Below are 20,000 nucleotides of genomic sequence, written 5' to 3' on the forward strand. Positions count from 1 at the left end.
ACATGACAGCACATGATAACATAACAACACATGATAACATGACAGCACACGATAACATGACAGCACACGATAACATGACAGCACACGATAACATGAGAGTCCATGATAACATGACCACACATGATAACATGACAGCACACGATAACATGAGAGTCCATGATAACATGACCACACATGATAACATGACAGCACACGATAACATGAGAGTCCATGATAACATGACCACACATGATAACATGACAGCACATGATAACATGACAGCACATGATAACATAACAACACATGATAACATGACAGCACATGATAACATGACAGCACATGATAACATGACAGCACACGATAACATGACAGCACACGATAACATGACAGCACATGATAACATGACAGCACATGATAACATGACAGCACATGATAACATGACAGCACATGATAACATGACAACACATGATAACATGACAGCACATGATAACATGACAGCACATGATAACATGACAGCACACGATAACATGACAGCACACGATAACATGACAGCACATGATAACATGACAGCACATGATAACATGACAGCACATGATAACATGACAGCACATGATAACATGACAGCACATGATAACATGACAGCACATGATAACATAACAACACATGATAACATAACAACACATGATAACATGACAGCACACGATAACATGACAGCACATGATAACATAACAACACATGATAACATGACAGCACATGATAACATGACAGCACACGATAACATGACAGCACATGATAACATGACCGCACATGATAACATGACAGCACATGATAACATGACAGCACATGATAACATGACAGCACACGATAACATGACAGCACACGATAACATGACAGCACACGATAACATGACAGCACATGATAACATGACAGCACACGATAACATGACAGCACACGATAACATGACAGCACATGATAACATGACAGCACATGATAACATAACAACACATGATAACATGACAGCACACGATAACATGACAGCACACGATAACATGACAGCACACGATAACATGAGAGTCCATGATAACATGAGAGTCCATGATAACATGACAGCACACGATAACATGACAGCACACGATAACATGACCGCACATGATAACATGACAACACATGATAACATGACAACACATGATAACATGACCGCACATGATAACATGACAACACATGATAACATGACAACACATGATAACATGACCGCACATGATAACATGACAGCACATGATAACATGACAACACATGATAACATGACAACACACGATAACATGACAGCACATGATAACATGACAGCACACGATAACATGACAGCACACGATAACATGACCGCACATGATAACATGACAACACATGATAACATGACAACACATGATAACATGACAGCACATGATAACATGACAACACATGATAACATGACAACACATGATAACATGACAGCACACGATAACATGACAGCACACGATAACATGACCGCACATGATAACATGACAACACATGATAACATGACAGCACATGATAACATGACAGCACATGATAACATAACAACACATGATAACATAACAACACATGATAACATAACAACACATGATAACATAACAACACATGATAACATGACAACACACGGTAACATGACAACACATAACATGACAACACATGATAACATGACAACACATGATAACATGACAGCACATGATAACATGACAACACATGATAACATGACAACACATGATAACATGACAGCACACAATAACATGACAGCACATGATAACATGACAGCACACGATAACATGACAGCACACGATAACATGACCGCACATGATAACATGACAACACATGATAACATGACAACACATGATAACATGACAGCACATGATAACATGACAACACATGATAACATGACAACACATGATAACATGACAGCACATGATAACATGACAACACATGATAACATGACCGCACATGATAACATGACAACACATGATAACATGACAGCACATGATAACATAACAACACATGATAACATAACAACACATGATAACATGACAACACATGATAACATGACAACACATGATAACATGACAACACATGATAACATGACAACACATGATAACATGACAGGACATGATAACATGACAGCACATGATAGCATAACAATACATGATAACATGACAGCACATGATAACATAACAGCACATGATAACATGACAGCACATGATAACATGACAGCACATGATAACATGACAGCACACGATAACATGACAACACATGATAACATGACAACACATGATAACATTACAACACATGATAACATGACAACACATGGTAACATGACAGCACATGATAACATGACAACACATGATAACATGACAGCACATGATAACATGACAGCACACGATAACATGACAGCACATGATAACGTAACACATGGTAACGTGACAACACATGGTAACATGACAGCACATGATAACATAACACATGGTAACATGACAACACATGGTAACATGACAGCACATGATAACATGACAGCACACGATAACATGACAACACATGATAACATGACAACACATGATAACATGACAGCACACGATAACTTGACAGCACATGATAACATAACACATGGTAACATGACAACACATGGTAACATGACAGCACATGATAACATGACAGCACACGATAACATGACAACACATGATAACATGACAGCACATGATAAAATGACAACACATGATAACATGACAGCACATGATAACATGACAGGACATGATAACATGACAACACATAACATGACAGCACATGATAACATAACAACACATGATAACATGACAGCACATGATAACATAACAACGCATGATAACATGACAACACATGATAACATGACAGCACATGATAACCTAACAACACATGATAACATGACAGCACACGATAACATGACAGCACATGATAACATAACACATGATAACATAACAACACATGGTCACATGACAACACATGATAACATAACAACACATGATAACATAACAACACATGATAACATGACAACACATGATAACATAACAACACATGATAACATGACAACACATGATAACAACAACACATGATAACATGACAACACATGATAACATGACAGCACATGATAACAACACATGATAACATGACAGCACATGATAACATGACAGCACATGATAACATAACACATGATAACATGACAGCACATGATAACATAACAACACATGATAACATGACAGCACATGATAACATGACAACACATGATAACATAACAACACATAACATGACAGCACATGATAACATAACAACACATGATAACATGACAGCACACGATAACATGACAGCACATGATAACATGACAGCACACGATAACATGACAACACATGATAACAGGACAACACATGATACCAACACATGATAACATGACAGCACATGATAACATAACAACACATGATAACATGACAGCACATGATAACATAACAACACATGATAACATAACAACACATTGTAACATGACAGCACATGATAACATGACAACACATGATAACAACACATGATAACATAACAACACATGATAGCATAACAACACATAACATAACAACACATGATAACATGACAGCACATGATAACATAACAACACATGATAACATGACAACACATGATAACATGACAGCACATGATAACATAACAACACATAACATGACAGCACATGATAACATAACAACACATGATAACATGACAGCACATGGTAACATAACAACACATAACATGACAGCACACGGTAACATGACAGCACACGATAACATGACAGCACATGATAACATAACAACACATGATAACATGACAGCACATGATAACATGACAGCACATGATAACATAACAACACATGATAACATGACAGCACATGATAACATGACAGCACATGATAACATAACACATGATAACATGACTTCACACGGTAACATGACAGGGCTCACCAACACATGCTCATAACACACCTCACTGCTCGTTTCTGTGACAACAAAAATCACAGAAAATTTGAACATTTTTTTTAACCTTTTTTATATTAATTTCAAAAGTAAACAGAATTTCAAAGAGTTGAAAACGTCTCCTCCAGCAGCGGTTTGTGTGTGTGTGTGTGTGTGTGTGTGTGTGTGTGTGTGTGTACATGTAATAACGTTTCTGTTACCTGGTTGTAGAGAGCACACAGGTGCAGTGCAGTGTTTCCTGATGCATTCTGGGAACTCATGTCAGCTCCGTAAAACAGCAGGTGCTCCAGATGCTGCACGTTACCATGACGACAGGCCTAAACACACACACACACACACACACACACACACACAAACACAGGGTTACAACAGTAACAGTACTGTGGCCTGGCAGAAGCATGTAGTGTGTATGGCAACAGTGATGGTGTGTAATGTGTGTGTTTGTGGGTCCATATCTGTGTGTGTGTGTGTTTACCTGGTGGATTTCTTGCCATCCATTCTCATCTGTTATCCCTGTTAACAGGAAAACATTTATGTCATTGATGAAGGGTTTCCATGCCAACACCACCACCACACAGCAACCTCCACCACACAGCACCACCACACACACAGAACCCTCTACCACACAGCACCCTCTACCACACAGTAACCTCCACCACACAGCACCACCACCACACAGCAACCTCTACCACACAGCACCACAACCACACAGCACCATCACCACAGAGTAACCTCCACCACACAGCACCACCACCACACAGCACTACCACCACACAGCAACCTCCACCACACAGCACCACCACCACACAGCAACCTCTACCACACAGCACCACCACCACACAGTAACCTCCACCACACAGTAACCTCCACCACACAGCACCACCACCACACAGCAACCTCCACCACACAGCACCACCACCACACAGTAACCTCCACCACACAGTAACCTCCACCACACAGCACCACCACCACACAGCAACCTCCACCACACAGCACCACCACCACACAGCAACCTCTACCACACAGTAACCTCCACCATATAGCAACCTTCACCACACAGCACCACCACCACACAGTAACCTCCACTACACAGCACCACCACCACACAGCAACCTCTACCAAACAGCACCACCACCACACAGTAAACTCCACACAGCAACCTCCACCACACAGCACCACCACCACACAGTAACCTCCACCACACAGCACCAGCACCACCACCACACAGTAACCTCCACCACACAGCACCTCCACCACACAGCAACCACCACCATACAGCACCACCACCACACAGCAACCACTACACAGCAACTTCCTCCACACAGCACCACCACCACACAGCAACCACCACCACCACAAAGCACCACCACCACACAGCAACCACCACCACCACAAAGCACCACCACCACACAGCAACCACCACCACCACACATACTCAGCTCTTATCACACCCTCATCCACACACACCTACCGATTGTGGCGTGGTCCTGCAGTAAAAGCTCACAGCAGTAGGGGGCGCCGCCCACCATGGCGGAGTGGTAGAGAGGCGTCAGTCCTCTGCTGTCCTTATAGTCTGGAGACGCTCCCAGATCCAGCAGAGTCTACATGACAAGTCCACAGTTAGACCAGAATCAGTTACCAGGGGTGGGCAGTCTTATCCAGAAGGGGTCAGTGTGGGTGCAGGTTTTTGTTCAACCAAGCAGTTCCACATCTGTGTCTCCTAATCAAGTTCCTCAGCAAAGACTCTGCTGGTCGATTAGTGATATCAGGTCCTACTAATCACCCCAAAGTACCCCAAAGTACTGGGGCGATTAGTAGGACCCGTGGGATCAGGTGTGTGTTCGGCTGTGTGTGTGTGTGGTAAAAAGCAGGGGTTCGGCCTGGAGTCGCCTTGTCACGGAAGTGGCGAGGCGACTCCTTCGAGACTGCCGGCCGGAGAGATGCAGTTGGCGAACGCATGCAGTACGAGGGTGGGTGCTTGAACTAAAATAGGGATTGATTGGCCCTAAATTGGGAGAAAAAGGGAGAAATCAGAAATAAATTTATAGAAAAGCCGCGGGCTCCGAAGACGGGGTCAGCTTTGACTCACTTCCAAGGAAATAAACAAACCCAAAAAGTTCCAAACTTGTTTCTAAGTTAACAAAATAAAGAAACGAAAAGACCACTTATGGCATGAAACAAACTTAAATAGCGATAGCGGTCAAAAGACTTTTTGCAACCGCCGCTTCGGTCACCCGACATTCAGTGTCCAAACCCTCTGGCTACCAACCATGGCGCCCCCTGCTGGGCGTCTCTCTCCAAGTAATATACCCAGCTGACGAGGGATTGGAATCACCTGGGTTTAACCAGCAGCTCCACATGAGGAGAGGCATTACCTGGAGAGGCAAATTTACACACATACACAAGGCACTAGGGCCGTAACACCCCCTCCCATAACCAGCAGGGGCCGTGTGCAGAGGTGCACGCCCAGCTTCTATCACACCAGAAAACGTAATCCATAACAAAATAATAATATACAACACACAGTAGTAAACACATTCATATATGACACATGTGCAGGAATAAACAAGAGTGCAAAAGCATTTACCAAAAACCAAATTAACGGCTGCGACACATGTATTAGCAGGTACATGTATATATGATATATACATGTATTATCAGATACTTGTAGATATAATACATACATGTAATATCAGATACATGTATATATGATATATACATGTATTATCAGATACTTGTAGATATAATACATACATGTAATATCAGATACATGTATATATAATATATACATGTATTATCAGATACATGTAGAATCCTAATTAAAACTAGGAAATTTAACCATATTACACCAATTCTTGCCTCCCTTCATTGGCTTCCTATCCATGTTAGATCAGAATTCAAGGTGCTTCTGCTGACTTATAAAATCCTAAATGGGCTTGCCCCATCCTACCTGTCTGATCTCCTTAAACCTTACATGCCATCTCGAGCTCTTCGTTCTCAAAATACAGGGCTCCTGTGTGTACCCCAAGTTAAAAAGAAGTCAGCTGGTGGCAGCAGGGCCTTTTCCTATCGGCCTCCATTTTTGTGGAATAACCTGCCTCCTGCCATCAGACAATCAGAGTCTGTTGAGTCCTTTAAATCCAAACTTAAAACTCATCTTTTTGCCTTAGATTACAACTAGTTGCCTTTAAGTTGAGTGCTTCACAACCTGTACTGGATGGCGGGTCGGTTTTCTGTCTCAATAAATTTACCAACCACTTTTCTGCCGATGAGATTACAGAGTATAGATTATGACGAATTGATGACTTAATTGATTATGGCTAATGACTATTGCAAACTGTTCTCTTCTCTAACATGTCTTTTCTCTCTCTCTGAATGATGTCTTCTCCTTTCTCTTTCTCTGTGTTTGAATGGTGTCATGTGAGTCTCTCTTGCATGCATGGACAGTCGGTTCTCCTCCCAGGTCTCCGTGGTGATGGTGGTCGCCATTTGGATGCTGCCTGCCCTTCCTCTCCTCACCTAAGTTTTTCTTATTACATGATGATGCTGGTCGCGTGGCTTGGGTCCTGGACTGCTCCGTTGGCACGTGGACACTGCTTGGCATCCTGTGCATCATGTTCTTCATAAATGGTATGTCCATTATAATTCTGTTATCCTCTTTCAATGTTGTATTATGTAAATTGTGTGAACACAACATCCATTGCACGCTGTCCGTCTTGGGAGAGAGATCCCTCCTCTGTTGCTCTCCCTGAGGTTTCTTCCTATTTTTTCTCCCTGTTAAAGGTTTTTTTTAGGGAGTTTTTCCTTATCCGATGAGAGGGTCTAAGGACAGGATGTTGTGTTGCTGTTAAGCCCACTGAGGCAAATTTGTAATTTGTGATATTGGGCTATACAAATAAAATTGATTTGATTTGATTTTATTTGATAATGAATACATTTATTATTTTTTTTACATTAGTCATTTAGCCAACGCTTTTATCCAAAGCGACGTACAATAAGTGCATCATTTAATGTAGGAGATCAGGAGAACTACTAGTCATCAGAGGTCATAAGTGCATCTTCTCTCTAAACAAGCATCTAAGAGCAAAACCAGTGCTAAAGTAAAAGTGCAAGAAAGAGATGTTTTTTTTAAATGAGTGAATACAATAAGTGCAAAGAACAAGTAACAGGGTAGTAGTTCTTGAAGAGGTGAGTTTTCAACCTGCGCCAAAAGATGGGCAGCGACTATGCTGTCCTGACATCAGTGGGGAGTTAATTCCACCGCTGTGGGGCCAGGACAGAAAAGACCTGTGACCGGGTCGATCGGCAGCAGGGGCCTCTGAGTGACGAGGCAATCAGGCGTCCCAAGGCAGCAGAGCAAAGTGGTTGGGCGGGGGTGTAGGGCTTGACCATGGCCTGGAGATAGGAAGGAGCTGTTCCTTTCACTGCCCTGTAGGCTAGCACCAGAGTCTTAAACTGGATGCAAGCAGCTACCGGGAGCCATTGTAGGGACATGTGAAGGGGAGTTGTGTGGGAGAACTTAGGGCGGTTGAACACCAAAAAAGCTGTAGTTTTTTGAACAAGCTCCAGAGGTCTGATGGCCGACGCTGGGGCACCAGCAAGGAGGGAGTTGCCGTAGTCCAGCTGGGAGATGACCAGAGCCTGGATGAGCACCTGTGCTGCCTCGTCGGTGGGGAATGGGCGAATCCTCCTGATGTTATAGAGGAGAAATCTGCAGGAGTGAGCAACCGATGCAACGTTTGCATCAAATGACAGTTGGTCGTCCAGGATCACACCCAGATTTCACGCAGTCCGAGTTGGCGTCACTATGGTGTTGTCAATGGCGATGGCCGGCTCTTGGTGCGGGCAACATTTCCCTGGGAGGAACATCAGCTCTGTCTTGTCCAAATTGAGCTTCAGATGGTGTGTCACCATCCACTCTGAAATGTCAGTCAAGCACGCAGCAATGCGTGTCTCTACTTGTGTGTCAGAGGGAGGAAGGACAAGATCAGCTGGGTATCATCGGCATAACAATGGTAAGAGAAGTCATGCGAGCGAATAAAAGAACCCAGGGATGTTGTGTACAGGGAGAAAAGGAGAGGACCCAGAACCGAACCTTGTGGAACGCCTGTAGTCAGTCTGCAAGGCTCTGACACAGGTCCCCTCCATGTTGTCACCTGGTAGGAGCGACCCGTCAAGTAGGATGCAAACATTGAGAGTGCAGAACCTGTGACACCCAGCCCCTCGAGGGTAGAGAGGAGGATCTGGTGGTTCACTGTGTCAAACGCAGCTGACAGGTCCAGGAGTATCAGGACAGAGGAGAGAGAGTTTGCTCTCGCAGTGTGCAGCTATTCTGTCGAGTGAGTATTATCAGATGCATGTAGATATAACATATACATGTAATATCAGATACATGTATATATAACATATACATGTACTATCAGATACATGTAGATATATGTAACATCAGGTACATGTAGATATGATATATTGAATTGTATTGTGGTGTATTTTAGTGTTATTGTATTGTGTTGTGGTGTACCACATCTATTTTTATATTTTGTTTTGACCTGCCTAGGAACTAGGATATAAATTAGCAGTATTGCTACAATCCGGGATGTTTACATGTGCATCTGCCATACCAATGTTCATTAATATGCACTGTTCCTATTCAAATAAATAAACAAACAAACAAATAAATACAAGTATTATCAGGTACATGTAGATATAACATATACATGTAATATCAGATACATGTAGTAGATATGATATATACATGTATTTTGAGATACATGTAGATATAACATATACACGTAATATCAGACACATGTAGATATGACACATACATGTATTATAAGATACATATAGATATGATATATGCATGTATTTTCAGATACATGTAGATATAACATATACACGTAATATCAGATACATGTAGATATAACATATACATGTATTATCAGATGCTAAGTATTGTGGTAGCATATCAGATATAAAGTAAGACTTAGTATATGATATATAAGGCAGCATGGTAGTATATTTACTGTAGTACATGATATATAAAGCAGTATATTTACTGTAGTACATGATATATAAGGCAGTATATTTACTGTAGTACAGAATATATAAGGCAAAATATTTACGGTGAGGGCGGGGGCGTTCCTACACAACACTGCTCGGTGTAGAGCCGTGATGCCGTCTCTGGTCCTGAAGTCCAGATGAACTCCACCGCTACGAAGAACTTTAATCAACTCACAACTGTCCTCCAACTGAACTGCCAGAGTCAGAGGACACTCTACAAGAACACACACACACAAAGCCAGGCACGCACACACACGTGAACAGACACACACACACACACACACACACACACACACACACAGACCCACACACACACACAAACAGACAGACAAATAGAAAGAAAGAAGAACAGAAGAAGAAAGCTACTTTATGTTGTCATCATACAGTTAAGTTACAGTGACTGTGTTCTCTGCATGTAACCATCCTATTGTATAGGAACATGTAACCATCCTATTGTATAGGAACATGTAACCATCCTATTGTATAGGAGCATGTAACCATCCTATTATATAGGAGCATGTAACCATCCTATTGTATAGGAGCATGTAACCATCCTATTATATAGGAGCATGTAACCATCCTATTGTAAAGGAGCATGTAACCATCCTATTGTATAGGAACATGTAACCATCCTATTGTATAGGAACATGTAACCATCCTATTGTATAGGAGCATGTAACCATCCTATTGTAAAGGAGCATGTAACCATCCTATTGTATAGGAACATGTAATCATCCTATTGTATAGGAGCATGTAACCATCCTATTGTATAGGAACATGTAATCATCCTATTGTATAGGAGCATGTAACCATCCTATTATATAGCAGCATGTAACCATCCTATTGTATAGGAACATGTAACCATCCTATTGTATAGGAGCATGTAACCATCCTATTGTATAGGAACATGTAATCATCCTATTGTATAGGAGCATGTAACCATCCTATTATATAGCAGCATGTAACCATCCTATTGTATAGGAACATGTAACCATCGTATTGAATAGGAGCATGTACCCATCCTATTGTATAGGAACATGTACCCATCGTATTGTATAGGAACATGTACCCATCCTATTGTATAGTAGCATGTAACCATCCTATTATATAGCAGCATGTAACCATCCTATTGTATAGGAACATGTAACCATCCTATTGTATAGGAGCATGTAACCATCCTATTATATAGCAGCATGTAACCATCCTATTGTATAGCAGCATGTAACCATCCTTTTGTATAGGAACATGTAATCATCCTATTGTATAGCAGCATGTACCCATCCTATTGTACAAGTGCATGTAACCATCGTATTGAATAGGAGCATGTACCCATCCTATTGTATAGGAACATGTACCCATCGTATTGTATAGGAACATGTACCCATCCTATTGTATAGGAACATGTACTCATCCTATTGTATAGGAGCATGTAACCATCCTATTGTATAGCAGCATGTACCCATCCTATTGTACAGGTGCATGTAACCATCGTATTGTATAGGAACATGTACTCATCCTATTGTATAGGAACATGTACCCATCCTATTGTATAGGAACATGTACCCATCCTATTGTACAGGTGCATGTAACCATCGTATTGTATAGGAACATGTACCCATCCTATTGTATAGGAACATGTACTCATCCTATTGTATAGGTGCATGTAACCATCCTATTGCATAGGAACATGTAACCATCCTATTGTATAGCAGCATGTACCCATCCTATTGTACAGGTGCATGTAACCATCGTATTGTATAGGAACATGTACTCATCCTATTGTATAGGAACATGTACCCATCCTATTGTATAGGAACATGTACCCATCCTATTGTACAGGTGCATGTAACCATCGTATTGTATAGGAACATGTAACCATCCTATTGTATAGGAAGATGTACTCATCCTATTGTATAGGAGCATGTAACCATCCTATTGCATAGGAACATGTAACCATCAACTCCCATATTTTCGTAATGTGTGTGTGTGTGGTGTTAGTGTGTGTGCGTGTGTGTGTTAGTTAGTTAGTTAGTCTAGATAGCGGGACCGAAATCTAAAGCATTTATGATCCTAATTCTTTTTGGAGGTGGTAGGTATTGTTCCAGAGAGTAAGGGAAAAATCCCAGAAAATTAAAATTATGCATAATTATGCATAAAAATGCAAAATATGCATTTTTCTAAAAATGGCTAAAAACCAATTTTCTCGGCATTTCAGATGATTCTGAGCATCTTTGATTTTTTCACCTATATAAAAAAAAATTTCTGGGACTTAGAAATGTTTTGGCATTATGCAAAATATGCATTTTTGCAAAAATGCACTTATGATCCTAATTTTTTTTTGGAGGTGGTAGGTATTGTTCCAGAGAGGACCAGAAAAATAGCAGAAAATTCAAATAATTATAATAATTATTCAAAATATGCATGTTCTAAAAATGGCTAAAAACCACTTTTCTCGGCATTTCAGATGATTCTGAGCATTTGGGGGGAGGGAGTTGGAGTGCGGGGGGGTTTAGGTGCAGGGGGAAGGCGGTTAGCTGGCAGGATGAAGAGGAGGGAGATTTAGACGGGTGGATAACCAAACCGCTACATTGTAGCGGGGTTCTTCTTGTCCTATTATATAGGAGGATGTACCCATCATATTGTATAGGAGCATGTAACCATCCTATTGTATAGCAGCATGTAACCACCCTATTGTATGGCAGCATGTAACCACCCTATTGTATAGCAGCATGTAACCATCCTATTGTATGGCAGCATGTAACCACCCTATTGTATAGCAGCATGTAACCATCCTATTGTATAGGAGCATGTAACCATCCTATTGTATAGGTGCATGTAACCACCCTATTGTATAGGAGCATGTAACCACCCTGTTGTATAGGAGCATGTAACCACCCTATTGTATAGGAGCATGTAACCATCCTATTGTATAGGAGCATGTAACCATCCTATTGTATAGGTGCATGTAACCACCCTATTGTATAGGAGCATGTAACCACCATATTGTATAGGAGCATGTAACCACCATATTGTATAGGGGCATGTAACCATCCTATTGTATAGGAGCATGTAACCATCCTATTGTATAGGTGCATGTAACCATCCTATTGTATAGGAGCATGTAACCACCCTGTTGTATAGGAGCATGTAACCCCCATATTGTATAGGAGCATGTAATCATTACATGACATGACATTACATGACATTACAGTCATTTAGCCGACGTTTTTATCAAAAGCGACGTACAATAAGTGCATCATTTAATGTAGGAGATCAGGAGAACTACTAGTCATCAGAGGTCATAAGTGCATCTTCTCTCTAAACAAGCATCTAAGAGCAAAACCAGTGCTAAAGTAAAAGTGCAAGAAAGAGATTTTTTTTATGAGTGAATACAATAAGAACTAAGAACAAGTGACAGGGTAGTAGTTCTGGAAGAGGTGAGTTTTCAACCTGCACCGAAAGATGGGCAGCGACTCCGCTGTCCTGACATCAGTGGGGAGTTCATTCCACCACTGTGGGGCCAGGACAGAAAAGAGCCGTGACCGGGTCGATCAGCAGCAGGGGCCTCTGAGCGATGGGGCAACCAGGCGTCCCGAGGCAGCAGAACAAAGTGGTCGGGCGGGGGCGTAGGGCTTGACCATGGCCTGGAGATAGGAAGGAGCTGTTCCTTTCACTGCCCTGTAGGCTAGCACCAGAGTCTTAAACTGGATGTGAGCAGCTACTGGGAGCCAGTGTAGGGACATGAGAAGGGGAGTTGTGTGGGAGAACTTAGGGCGGTTGAACACCAGACGAGCTGCAGCTTTCTGAACAAGCTCCAGAGGTCTGATGGCCGACGCCGGGGCACCAGCAAGGAGGAAGTTGCCGTAGTCCAGCCGGGAGATGACCAGAGCCTGGATGAGAACCTGTGCCATCTCGTTGGTGAGGAATGGGCGAATCCTCCTGATGTTATAGAGGAGAAATCTGCAGGAGCGAGCGACCGATGCAACGTTTTCAGCAAACAACAGTTGGTCGTCCAGGAACACACGCAGATTCCTCACAGTCCGATTTGGCGTCACCACAGTGTTGTCAATGGTGATGGCCAGGTCTCGGTGTGGGCAACATTTCCTCGGGAGGAACATCAGCTCTGTCTTGTCCAGATTGAGCTTCAGGTGGTGTGTCGCCATCCACTCCGAGATGTCAGTCAAGCACCCAGCAATGCGTGTCTCTACTTGTGTGTCAGAGGGAGGGAAGGACAAGATCAGCTGGGTGTCATCGGCATAACAATGGTAAGAGAAGTCATGCGAGCGAATAACAGATCCCAGGGATGTTGTGTACAGGGTGAAAAGGAGAGGACCCAGAACCGAACCCTGTGGAATGCCGGTAGTCAGTCTGCGAGGCTCCGACACAGATCCCCTCCATGTCACCTGGTAGGAGCGACCCGTCAAGTAGGTTGCAAACATTGAGAGTGCAGAGCCTGTGACACCCAGCCCCTCGAGGGTAGAGAGGAGGATCTGGTGGTTCACTGTGTCAAACGCAGCTGACAGGTCCAGGAGTATCAGGACAGAGGAGAGAGAGTTTGCTCTCACAGAGTGCAGCGATTCTGTCACTGCAAGGAGGGCCATCTCTGTCAAGTGACCCACCCTGAACCCAGACTGGTTGGGGTCCAGGAGGTTGTTCTGGTGGAGGTACAAAGAAAGTTGGTTAAAGACAGCACGTTCGAAAGTTGTGGATAGAAAGGGTAGAAGGGAAACTGGTCTGTAGTTTTTGACATCAGAGGGGTTAAGTGATGGTTTCTTGAGAAGGGGGGTGACTCTAGCAGTCTTGAAGGCAGATGGAAAGCATCCTGCCTGCAGGGAGGTGTTGATGAGGTTGGTTAGATAGGGAAGGAGTTCAGGTGCTATAGACTGAAGAAGAGGGGAGGGGGCCGGGTCAAGGGAGCATGTGGTGGGGCGACTGGATGTGATGAGGTTTAGTGCAAGCATCACTAACCGGGTGGTGAGAAAAGGAGGATCGGATGTCGTTTACCTTCTTGTCAAAGAAGTTAGCGAAGTCATCAGGGAGAAGGGAGGAAGTAGGAGAAGGAGGTGGGGGTTGAAGAAGTATAGAGAAGGTTTCACAGAGTTCCTTAGGATTAGAGGCAGAGGATAGGCTTTTGGAGTGATAGAAGGCAGCCTTAGCAGCAGAAAGGGAGGAGGAGAAAGTGGAAAGAAGAGACTGGAAGTTGAGAAGGTCCTCTGGGAGTTTGCCTTTTCTCCGTTTGCGCTCTGCCACTCTTAGGCTCCGTCTGTCAGTACATACTGAGTCGGTCAGCCAAGACGCAGGTGGTGTTGGGCGTGCAGGCCTGGAGGTGAGGGGACAGAGATTGTCCAGAGAAGAGGAGAGGGTAGAGAGAAGAAGATCAGTAGCAGTGTCAGTGGGTAGGAGAGAGAAAGATTCAGGTGTAGGGAGGATAGAGGTAACAGAGGAAGAAAGATCAGTGGTGGAGAGAGAGCGGAGGTGTCTACGGGTGGAAACCAAGTGCGTAGGGGAAGGGGCTGAGGGGGGTGAAGAGAGGGAGAGAGAGTAGGACATGAAATAGTGGTCAGAGAGCTGAGGGGAGTAACAGAGAGATTTGAAATAGGACAGTGTCTAGTAAAGATAAGGTCCAGCTAGTTGGCAGCCTTGTGGGTAGGAGGAGAGGGTGAGAGGTGAAGGTCAAAGGAGGAGAGGAAAGAGAGAAGAGGATCTAGCTTGTCAGTGTGGATGTTGAAGTCACTGAGAAGGATAAGTGCAGAGTCATCAAGAGGGAAGTGTGAGACAAGTGTGTCAAGCTCCTCCAGAGACTCACCACGGGGGCCTGGTGGATGGTACACAACCACAATGGTGCGTTTGACTGGATAAGAGACAGTAACAGCATGAAATTCAAAAGAGGGCGGAGAAAATTGTGGAATGGAAACAAGAGAGTATTTCCATTTCAGGGAGATCAGCAGGCCAGTACCACCACCCCGCCTCCCAGCTCTGGGAGTGTGAGAAAAAGTACACATCTGACAGAGCTGCGGGTGTGGTAGCGTTTTCTGGCATGATCCAGGTCTCAGTTAGAGCAAGAAAGTTGAGGGAGAGCAAGGATGCGTAGCCTGAGATAAACTCAGCTTTCAGCAACGCAGACTGGCAATTCCAGAGCCCTCCCGTCACCACCTGCTCAATGTGAGTGGAGAGAGTGGGATAGATGAGACTGGTAGGGTCACAGCACCTAGGAGTGACCCAACGTCTATGCCAGCCCCGGGAAGAGGAAAGGACAGGAATGTGAAGGAAACACATAGTCTATACTAGGTACACAAAATACAGATGACTGACCGGATCTAAAAAGAGCAGTCCGTGCTTGACGTGCTTGACTCCCACCCCCACTTCCACTCCCACTCCCACAGGCTATCCTATTGTATAGGAGCATGTAACCATCCTATTGTATAGGAGCATGTAACCACCCTATTGTATAGGAGCATGTAACTGTCCTATTGTATAGGAGCATGTAACTGTCCTATTGTATAGGAGCATGTAACTGTCCTATTGTATAGGAGCATGCAACCATCCTATTGTATAGGAGCATGTAACTGTCCTATTGTATAGGAGCATGTAACCATCCTATTGTATAGGAGCATGTAACCGCCCTATTGTATAGGAGCATGTAACTGTCCTATTGTATAAGCGCATTTAACCATCCTATTGTATAGGAGCATGTAACCACCATACTGTAGAGCAGCACGTAACCCATCGTATTGTATAGGAGCATGTAACTGTCCTATTGTATAGGAGCATGTAACTGTCCTATTGTATAGGAGCATGTAACCATCCTATTGTATAGGAGCATGTAATCGCCCTATTGTATAGGAGCATGTAACTGTCCTATTGTATAAGCGCATGTAACCATCCTATTGTATAGGAGCAGTGGCAGCTGCAGCACCCGGGGACCAACTCCAGTTCTTCTTTCCATTGCCTTGCTCAGGGGCACAGTCAGGAGTATTAACCCTAACATGCATGTCTTTTTGATGGTGGGAGGAACCCACACAGATACAGGGAGAACATGCAAATTCCACACAGAAAGGACCTGGGGCGGCCTGGGGTTCGAACCTAGGAGCTTCTTGCTGTGAGGCAACACTGCTAACCACTGGACCACCGTGCTGCCCAAAAGGCAGATACACAGACAGACAGACAGCCACACAGACAGACAGACAAGAAGACAGACAGACAAGCAGAGGGACAGACAGACAGACTGATAGACGGACGGGTGTATGTCTGGTTTTCCTTGTGACTCAGTAGTGCTGCTGGTGTGTTTGCTCTTACTCTGAAACAAATCAAATCTTTTCACAATATAAAAACCAGCTGAAAGCGAAGAAAAAAGCAAAACTTCCATACACAGAACAGCCAGCAGACACACAATGGTAATGTTGAAATACACTGGACTGTGAACATATACATAGTGTATGTGAACTGTATATACATGTACATATATATACATGTGCAAAGTGTATGGACTGTATGCATATAAATGGAGTTTCTAGACTGACATGTACATAATAAAAACGCTGTTGTATGCATGGAGTTCTGTAATGGACTGAAGAGCTCCCCAGGATGCCGGCTGGGATAACTGCATGGCAACCACCAAATGATTGGGTGAATGGATAAATGGATGAACGAAACTGCTCACCTCCAGTCTCCGAGTCATGGAAGTTTGGATCCAAGCCTTTTTCCAACCATCTAGAAACCTTCTCCACGTTCTTCTGATGCACGTGTTCCATAAACCTCTTCAGATTGGCCTGAAAAAATCACAGATGACGAGCGACTAAACTACTATGAGACAGGATGGAAGACACATTAACTAGTCAAATAAACTACGATGACACAGGATGGAGGACATGTTAACTAGTCAAATAAACTATTATGAGACAGGATGGAGGACACATTAACTAGTCAAATAAACTACTAAGAGATAGGGTGAAGGATATGGTAACTAGTCAAATAAACTACTATGAGACAGGACGGAGGACATGTTACCTAGTCAAAAAAACTACTATGAGACAGGATGGAGGACATGCTAACTAGTCAACTAAACTACAATTAGACAGGATGGAGGACATGTTAACTAGTCAAATAAACGACTATGAGACAGGACGGAGGACATGTTAACTAGTCAAATAAACTACTATGAGACAGGATGAGGGACATGTTAACTAGTCAACTAAACAACGATAAGCCAGGATGGAGGACATGTTAACTAGTCAAATAAACTACTATGAGACAGGACGGAGGACATTTTAACTAGTCAAATAAACTACTATGAGACAGGACGGAGGACATGTTAACTAGTCAAATAAACTACTATGAGACAGGATGAAGGACATGTTAACTAGTCAAAAAACTACTATGAGACAGGATGGAGGACATGTTACCCAGTCAAAAAAACTACTATGAGACAGGATGAAGGACATGTTAACTAGTCAAATAAACTACTATGAGACAGGATGGAGGACATTTTAACTAGTCAAATAAACTACTATGAGACAGGACGGAGGACATGTTAACTAGTCAAATAAACTACTATGAGACAGGATGAAGGATATGTTTACTAGTCAAATAAACTACGATTAGACAGGATGAAGGACATGTTAACCAGTCAAATAAACTATGATTAGACAGGATGGAGGACATGTTAACTAGTCAAATAAACTATTATGAGACAGGATGAAGTACATGTTAACAAGTCAAATAAAATACTATGAGACAGGATGGAGGACATGTTAACTAGTCAAATAAACTACTATGAGACAGGATGAGGGACATGTTAACTAGTCAAATAAACTACTATGAGACAGGATGAGGGACATGTTAACTAGTCAAATAAACTACTATGAGACAGGATGGGGGACATGTTAACTAGTCAAATAAACTATTATGAGACAGGACGGAGGACACATTAACTAGTCAAATAAACTACTAAGAGACAGGGTGAAGGATATGGTAACTAGTCAACTAAACTACAATTAGACAGGATGGAGGACATGTTAACTAGTCAAATAAACCACTATGAGACAGGACGGAGGACATGTTAACTAGTCAAATAAACTATTATGAGACAGGATGAAGGCCATGTTAACTAGTCAAACAAACTACTATGAGACAGGATGAAGGACATGTTAACTAGTTAAATAAAATACTATGAGACAGGATGAAGGCCATTTTAACTAGTCAAATAAACTACCATGGGACATGTTAACTAGTCAAATAAACTACTATGAGACAAGATGAAGGACATGTTAACTAGTCAAATTAACTACTATGAGACAGGATGGAGGACATGTTAACTAGTCAAATAAACTACAATGAGACAGGATGGAGGACATGTTAACTAGTTAAATAAACTATTATGAGACAGGATGAAGTACATGTTAACTAGTCAAATTAACTACTATGAGACAGGACGGAGGACGTGTTAACTAGTCAAATACACTACAATTAGACAGGATGAAGGACATGTTAACTAGTCAAATTAACTATTATGAGACAGGATGGTGAACATGTTAACTAGTGAAATTAACTACTATGAAACAGGATGATGAACATGTTAACTAGTCAAATAAACTACGATTAGACAGGATGGAGGATGTGTTAACTAGTCAAATAAATTACTATGAAACAGGATGGAGGACATGTTACCTCCATCCTTTCTCATGGTAGTTTATTTGACTAGTTAACATGTTCACCATTCTGTCTCATAGTAATTTATTTGACTAGTTAACATGTCCTCCATCCTTTCTCATAGTAGTTTATTTGACTAGTTAACATGTCCTCCATCCTGCCTCATAGTAGTTTATTTGACTAGTTAACATGTCCTCCATCCTGTCTCATAGTAGTTTATTTGACTAGTTAACATGTCCTCCATCCTGTCTCATAGTAGTTTATTTG

The 20,000-nt window shown here is 42.5% G+C and overlaps 1 protein-coding gene across 10 annotated transcripts in view; it reads right to left on the reverse strand.

Moving 5' to 3' along the window:
* The window catches only part of shank3b (SH3 and multiple ankyrin repeat domains 3b), a 79,367-nt gene that overhangs the window by 41,695 nt on the left and 17,672 nt on the right, over positions 1–20,000 (reverse strand). For 9 of the 10 annotated variants that reach the window (XR_008810073.1, XM_056278023.1, XM_056278024.1 and 6 more), the window contains 5 exons: positions 17,746–17,854; positions 10,148–10,299; positions 5,497–5,626; positions 4,501–4,538; positions 4,226–4,342 (listed from right to left, as the gene is read on the reverse strand). Coding sequence is in view for 9 of the 10 variants with exons in the window: in XM_056278023.1 (XP_056133998.1) it covers positions 4,226–4,342; positions 4,501–4,538; positions 5,497–5,626; positions 10,148–10,299; positions 17,746–17,854 (546 nt within the window). In the remaining variant the exon portion in view is untranslated. Of the gene's footprint in view, positions 1–4,225; positions 4,343–4,500; positions 4,539–5,496; positions 5,627–10,147; positions 10,300–17,745; positions 17,855–20,000 lie in introns of those variants that run through there. The other variant, XM_056278029.1, reaches the window with a different exon arrangement.

Source organism: Lampris incognitus, chromosome 3 (genome assembly GCF_029633865.1).
Source record: "Lampris incognitus isolate fLamInc1 chromosome 3, fLamInc1.hap2, whole genome shotgun sequence".
NCBI lineage: Eukaryota > Metazoa > Chordata > Actinopteri > Lampriformes > Lampridae > Lampris > Lampris incognitus.